This window comes from Oryzias latipes, chromosome 12 (genome assembly GCF_002234675.1).
Source record: "Oryzias latipes chromosome 12, ASM223467v1".
NCBI classification, from domain to species: Eukaryota; Metazoa; Chordata; class Actinopteri; order Beloniformes; family Adrianichthyidae; genus Oryzias; species Oryzias latipes.
In genome coordinates, this window is record NC_019870.2 from 15,938,394 (window position 1) to 15,946,208 (window position 7,815).

A 7,815-nucleotide genomic window follows, 5' to 3' on the forward strand; every position below is an offset into this window, starting at 1 on the left:
TTCTTCTTGCTTATGTTGAAGGATATATTTTTTTTTTATCTGCCTCATTTAAAGAAACAGATTAATTCACCTTTTTATTTTTAACGTCACATTTAAGGTCTAAATCTAGTTGGTTTATATAAAAAAAGTACATTTTCATGTGGAAAAATCAGAACATTTAACTGTGGCCAAACTTTTTAAAATGAACTTTTAAAAATGCCCAAAACACATGAGAGGAATTTAATTAATAATCTAGTCGTGACAATTATTTCTCCGAGCTAAAGCAAAATGTGGCACAGTTGAAAAGGAAATCAAGAATAATAAAGCCATCTAACAGATGTTTGCTCCCCGACTTTGTTTTTATTCCAGTAAAACTTTTTCTTTCATGTATTTTACGTCAAATTAGTATTTTCTAGTGTTTGGTGTGGATGCGGTCAGCAGAAACTGCCTTCGTCTTCCTCCGTGTACTTTTGTGAGCTCGTGTGTGCTGGGGAGGGGACGCATCGGCCTTCTGCCCCCATTGAGCCTAATGCCAAAGGCCATTAAAGGCCTTTGTGCTGGCGGACAGTGGAAGGAAGGCAGCCATTGGGCCCCAGTTGAAGACCTGGGTGGGTGGAGTGCCTGTGAAGGTGGGTGTCAAAGGCAGGATCGTTGGGAGCAAAATCAAGAAGCCATCAGACTTGTTTGTGGGGGACGACTGTGCTGCTCTACAGGGGGGGTGGAATTTTGATGTTGGTACTTTATCAGATCAGCTAAAACAAGTGTGTGTGATATGCAATTACATATTATTTACTTTGCCAGCAGACATTACACTTGAACAAAGTTTAAATGTTTTTTTTTTAAATCAAAAATAGTTTTGTTTGAACTAAAATTGACAGTTACAGCTAAACGTACATTTATGGTTAAATTTGTTTTGTTTTTTTTATGTGAGATTTTATACATAACTTTTAAAATCAAGTTGTGTTCCTGCCAACAAAATAAAAACAACAAATTTAAAAAGAAAGTCCTTGTAGGGAATCAGGGCAGAATTCCCCTCATAAATCCTAGGAATTCAAGTGATTTAATTAGGCAGAGAAGTGTGTTTCTGACTATTCCAACCTAAATACATTCATTCTATAACACAATTACTGCAAATGAAAAAGTGTCAAAAAAAGGAGAACATCCAAGTACATGTTGCATTAAGTGTTGTGCTTTAATAGAATAATACAGATTACATTTGTTCAAAAGTAATCGCTCACATTAAAATGTTGCTTTCCCAGATCAGTGTTGACAGTTATAGCTGAATGCTAATATGACACTTGTTGAAATGAAGGGAGGGGACATCATGCTACCAGAGTTACAAACAATACAACATTGGATGGCAGATGGAAAAAGGATTTTCTTGTAATATCACTAAATACCATTAGTCTAGGGCTGTAGGGGGGTGTAGGTCAGCGCCGTTGCCTCATAGTGAGAAGACCCTTGTTCAAATCTGGATTGGGTCCTTGCTGTGTGCAGTTGCATGCTTTTCTTCCGGCATTCTTAAAAAAAAAACATTCATTCATTCACAAACATTGGTGATTCTAAATTGCCCCTACGTGAGAATCCGGCCCTGCAACAGGCAACCTGTCCAGGGTGAACCCTGCCTTTGCCCAAAAGTAGCCAGGGTAGCTCCAGCAACTCCATAACTCCCAAGGAGATTGAGCGAGTTCTGAAGATGGATAGAAGTTGAGTCAGATTTATTAGACAGGTATAAAAGAGTCTGAGTCTGCAAAGCCAAACAGGAAAATTAGTTCAGTCATTTAAGTCAAAATAATAAAAGTTATACTCAGTAAGAGCAAATAAATAGATTTTAACTAATTTATTCATTCATTTTTTTAAATTTATTTTTGTGTGGTAAGTCTGTTATAATACTCTGTACTCAGTGAGAATTGCAAACATTTAAGAAGTAATACTATACACATGCTATGTTACAGCAAAAGCAATCTATTACTGTTAAATCTAGAACTGGTACCACCAGGTCCCCCTTTGGTCTGACTTTCTATCTGAGCTTGAAAAGTTTTCCTCATTTCTGGAAGATCCTCGAAGAAGAGGTCACTTGAAAAGAACAAAAAAAAACCTGCAGAAGACAAGATCTGAGCCATCTGTGGGGGTTTCAGCCAAATCCTCCTCTCAACATCTCCCCCCTGACTGTACCAAAGCCATTCAAAGCTGACCCCCTCCTCCCTTCTTCAGGCTCTGTTGTCCCTTTCTCTCAGGCCCAGCCTGCAGTCTGTATCTCTATTCCCTTTTGCATGACAATTCTTCTCTCAAGTCCATGGCCCAGGATAATGCTTGTGTGGATGGAGTCAGATCTCTGTAAAGCTAGAAGGTTCTCTGCTTGTGAGTCTGGATTTTCGGTGAAGAGAAAAACTCTGGCAGGTTTCAGGAAACCCACCTGAGTTTCCCTTTTGGACATCTCTAATCTGGAATCAACTGCCGTCATGTGGTAAAAATGTGAACAATCCAACACTTTCAGACACATTCCAGAAGACCTGGCTGCGACACCTGCAGAAATGTTGCTCCACAGACCAGTTTTGGACCTTCAGGCCATTTGGGACTGGATGCCAGGGCAGGACCAGAGCGAAACTCCAGTCAGATGGAGAGGGGAGGGGGTAGAGGGGTCGTCGGTGTAGGCCGGAATCAAAGGGTTGAGACTTATTGTTCTGATGTGAAAAGGAGCTAATGGTCGACCATCGCAACTCGGGATCTGAGAGCCACGGGGTGCCCCGGGGCCTCGTCGTACAATGGCACCCCCTCTCCTGTCCCGCAGTGCGTCTTCCTGCCGCAATCTGCGCCCAAGTATTCACGCCGGGGGAGCGCATCTGCACCGCGGCCACGCAGGCCACTGAATGGCTGCCGATCAAAAGGTGAATGAGCTTCACCTGAAAGCAGAAGGGTTTCCGTGATGGTCCATGCCACCAACAGATAATGGAAAAAAACAAAACAGCATGGTAAAAAAAAAAAACAGAGGCTGAAAAGAGACCAACTTTTGTATCAAATGTTTTATTTTAGGAAAAAAACAGGAAAAAAAGCATAAATTTGGGTAAATGAAACCACTATTTAAATAAATGAATGAATGACCTAAGAATTTGGTTAAAGAAATAAAAAGCGTTTGAACAGTGCAAGAATTTAAGCGCCTCAGATATTAATGTATGATTTACCTATTTTTTTGTCACTTTGTAATTTTGTGGCTTTGGTTACTTAAAATAACTAGTGTTTAATAAACAGAAAAATGATTATAGAAAGATAAAAACACATTTAACTTTTATTCTTAGTTTATCTTCAATTTTCAAAATAAAAGCCATTTCCTTCTCCATAAACTTTCTGAGCCAAAACCTCAAATTCCCCACTGGTTATGGCATCTTAACTAATTAGGTAAATGTCTCTGATAACAGGACAATGTTATTATTTAATGGGTTGATTCAGACTAAAGCTCAGACCTGAAGAGATTTTCATTTCAAAGCCATGACAGATGAATAATTTAAACAAACGCATCATTATAATTCATGACAAGGTGAGCAATTTAGTGTTAGAAAATGTATTTATAGAAGTAGGGCCTGTTTAGCAATGTAAATATGTTTTCAAAATGAATTATTAAAGTCTGTGATGTTTGTTCGGTATACATCCCATAAAAAACATTAAAAGATCTGCTCATGAGAAAGATCTCTGGGAGGAATCAAGGTCATTCACAAACTCGTAATCAGCTGTGCGCAATTGTCTGCGTCAGCCAATGAGAGAGGAGAAATGGGGACCTCACGCTCCCTCCGTCCTGATTGGGAAAACCTGTGGGGCCAGAAGCTCAGATGATCATTTGAGCTTGAAGGTGAGCTGCATCTTATGGGCTTAATGGAGTCCGCCGCAGCTTTGGTTATGTCTCACTAAAAAGCTGCGCCATTTTCAGGTATGTTTGTGCGTAATTTTTGCGATTTAAAAAACGGGTAAACACTGAATAATGACAAAGAAAGTTTGTAACATTTTGCTTTTCTGGAATTCTCCTCAGAAACTGCAGGGGAGATGTCTGACAGGCCGCACAGCCCCGGGTCCAAAGTCCGGACCTACGACTTCAGCCGGGCTTGCAACCAGGTTTTGGATCAGGAAAGTTTGGGCAACTCCTCGTCTTTCCACTTCTCTCCTATGCTAACGGATCCGGGCCTGCTCTACAACAAGCCCACTTATGGCGGCATCACGCCCGCATCCACGCAGGGCTTTTTCCCGTTTCCCCACGTCACTAGTGACTACCGGGGATCCGAGCTGCAGGCTGGGGAGTTCGGCCAACCGAAGCATTGGTATCCGTTCGCTGCGCCCGAGTACACTGGCCAGGTACCCGGCGCGACTGCAGCCACCCAGCCCTCTAACCTCAGCCCCCCAATAGCCCAGACCCGAGAACAGATCAAAATGCCCGAAATCAAGATTGAGAAGGACACGGATGAGGAGTATTCAACGGAGATGAGGGTTCAGCAGTACCCCACGTCCTCTGCGCCCATGCCCCATGGGGTCTTCTACCCTGCGGCCTGGAATCCGTCCTTGTGGCCCGGGATCACCCACATTGCGCCACCTGGAAGCAGCAACCAGCTCCCCACGATGTCCTCCATACCCTCCCCATCCATGTCTCCTTCGCCCCCAAACAACGCGGCCCCAGGGGCCCCGGCTTTCTTTGGCGTAAACTCGTCTCAAGGAGCCGCGGAGCCGCAAGCGCAGAACCCAACCTCCACGCGGAGCAGCGGGTCATCCAGTGGGGGCTGCAGCGACTCTGAGGAGGTACAGGTCAATACATACAACTAGTCATGACCAACTTCTGATTATAGGATCATTCTAAAGAGCCAAATCTCTAAAACTCTGTGATTGTCTCGTTTATCAGGAGAACCTTTCAACAGAGGAGCTGGAGCAGTTCGCCAAGGAGCTGAAACACAAAAGGATCACTTTGGGTTTTACGCAAGCAGATGTTGGCCTTGCATTGGGGAATCTATATGGTGGGACCCAGAGTGTTGCTGCTATGTTCCAATCTACAAGCATAAGCTCGAGAATGAGCAGCATCTACACCATTTTTCTGGGGGGAAAATGTGACAATCTTTCCTTTTTTCACAGGTAAGATGTTCAGCCAGACAACAATTTGCCGCTTTGAGGCTTTACAGCTGAGCTTCAAGAACATGTGCAAGCTGAAGCCCCTTCTCCAGAGATGGCTAGATGAAGCAGAGACTTCAGAAAATCCCCAGGACGTAAGTTACTTTTTTTTTGTTTTTGACGCCAGCAAACTAATTTAAAAGACAAGAGAACATGACCAGGCTTGATGGAGCTGGCCTTTTCAAGCTTTGGCTGGCTGAACTTCCAGCTGGGCTAATTCAAATAACCTGTTTTTGTGAAACGCCACCTAGTGGCAAATATATCACAGCTAAAATGCGTGTTTACAATTTTAACTGTTCAATCTGTTTGCTTAGATGTACAAAATTGAGCGCGTATTTGCTGACACCAGGAAGAGGAAGCGGAGGACCAGTCTGGAGGGAGCGGTGCGTTCTGCTCTGGAGGCGTACTTCATCAAGTGCCCTAAACCAAATACTCAGGAGATCACACACATATCAGACGATCTGGGTTTGGAGAGAGACGTAAGAAAATTGATTTCTGCTCAAAACATTCAAAAACTTGCTGCATGTTATTAAAAACGCTGTTCCTGGTAGGTGGTGCGTGTTTGGTTCTGCAACCGGAGACAAAAAGGAAAGCGTTTGGCCTTGCCCCTAGATGAGGAGGGCGATATCCAGTACTATGAGCAGAGTGCGTCTCCACTCAACCTGGCACATTCTCCCATTACCACTCAAGGCTACCCACCGTCTGGCTATCCCGGAGCCCCCCCACAACTCTACATGCCCCAGCTTCACCGACCTGATGTAATGAAACCAGGCCTGCATCCTGGACTGGTAGGTCACCTGACAGGATGATGGGAGACACTGCAGGCCTCCACCCATTCACTCGAGCTGGGAGGGAGACCCGCTTTTAGCTCATACAACACTCGAGGGGGAAAAAAAGAGTGGAAAGATGTTTTAATCGTGGAGCATGAATCAGAAAATATCAGCTGTGACCCACCTCAACACTGCAAAACTCTAAACCATCTGCTTTGATTTAGAACTTTCTCCATAAAAGCACATTTCCTCCCAAAATGTGCTGAATTCAGCTCGTAGTGGGACCGAGGCTGCTTGTGTTCATGCTGTGCAAATCAAGAACATTCCGATTTATTGAAAACAAAAGACTCCTATGCTTTTATTTTTATTTTTTGACAGTTGAGTCAATCTCTGTGCAATACTTGTGTAGCTGCCACAAAACTGAAATAAGATGAAGAAAAAAATTCAGTGACATCACTTTTTAGTGAAGATGTTAAAAATTGTTGGCATATTGATGAATCACTAGTAAAATGTCTGAAAAAACACCATGAGGTGTTTTTATCCTGCAGTATTAGAATTCATTTTAAAGTTTACAAATCTTTACCATTTACTTGCTCCAATCTTTGAAAACGTTAAGTTCAAACTTGTCTCCTTTTATTCAGTATTTCTTGTATTTATAAGAACTTCCACACGTTGCTTACTTGACAACTTGCTGTCAGAGTGCAATCAGAACCGTTACTCTAGCTATTAGTTTGAGATTTTAAAATGGATTATAATATATTGAAATGTAACCACAATATTTTCACTCATTCAAAGCATTAATTCAATTTTGTCATGTATTTTTTTTTTCTTGTTTTGTTTTTTTTTGTACTTGCAAGTGACTAATTATTGCCATCTTTTTAGTAAATGTGTTCAAACTTCATTCCAAGTTTTTGCTGTCATTCGTTTCTGCTTTTCAGTCCTAAACCCTCGGTTTGGCACGCTCTTGGGACTCCTAAAGTTTGGAGAACAAACTTTTTGTGTCTTTTTGTGCATTTGTTGCTCGGTCAAGATAAAACATTTGAATAAACACTTAATCAAATTTACCCGGTTGTGGTGATTTGTGTAAAGTCTTAAGAATAAATTGCAAACCCCAATATTAATGAATCCAGCTTCCCTAGTCATTGGGTAAATTTTCAGTGTCGTCAATTTAGATTTTTTTTTTTCTTTCTTTTGCATACAATGACTTTGGTAAAAACAAAACATTAACATAAATGCATTACATTATTTTTTTATTTTAAAGACATTTAAATCAATCCAACTTATTGCTTCTTAGTGTTAACACTAAACCAGAACTTTCAAAATCTGTTGCTTGAGTAAAATCAGCTACCTAAGTTTATTTTTTCTTCTGTCTGAAACCAAGGCATTACTGTCTTTCAGGACATGATTTCTTAAAAGTTCTCTTTTTATTAAAGAATTTAGCAAGTGTCTTGTACATTTTTTTTTAAACCTTTCCAGTGATCAGTAACGTTCTCTCTTATACTAGTCTATAAATAACTAGTATTGCTGCAGTGGAGTGTCTGTTCCATATAAATCCAGCAAGCAACAATGTACAAATGCTTTTTTTTTTTTTGTTAGAAAAGCACAAGCAGTATTTTTGAAATGCTTATGACAAGATGAAGTTGGTATAAAATTGAACAAGAAGTGAATAATTGTCCTTGGCAAACTTTTCTATTCCTGCTCTGTTCTCTACTGTGTGATGCACATAAAGACGTCCGATCACAAACTTGCTTCTACAGAGTCCGATCAATTGCAGTAGGCTGAAGATGAACCAATCTGTTATTAGATCTGAGACTGCGAGGTCCCCCAGCCATCATGCTCTCCCAGGATTTCTGTTTTTCAGGGCAGCTGCACATTAAAGCAGGATCTAGAGCACAAAAATGAATTACTCAAAACCAAAATTTAC

General features: G+C 41.3%; 1 protein-coding gene across 2 annotated transcripts; it reads left to right on the forward strand.

Annotated features, from left to right (window-relative positions):
- The first annotated feature begins 3,721 nt into the window (after positions 1-3,721).
- LOC100049520 (POU domain protein class V transcription factor 1) lies at positions 3,722-6,792 on the forward strand. Of its 2 annotated transcripts, none has more exons than XM_011481698.3 (6): positions 3,722-3,901; positions 4,001-4,764; positions 4,859-4,970; positions 5,086-5,216; positions 5,436-5,600; positions 5,673-6,792. In XM_011481698.3, exons 2-6 carry the CDS (start codon positions 4,015-4,017, stop codon positions 5,928-5,930), a joined length of 1,416 nt encoding a protein of 471 aa, XP_011480000.1. In that variant the 5' UTR covers positions 3,722-3,901; positions 4,001-4,014; the 3' UTR covers positions 5,931-6,792.
- Positions 6,793-7,815: the final 1,023 nt, after the last annotated feature.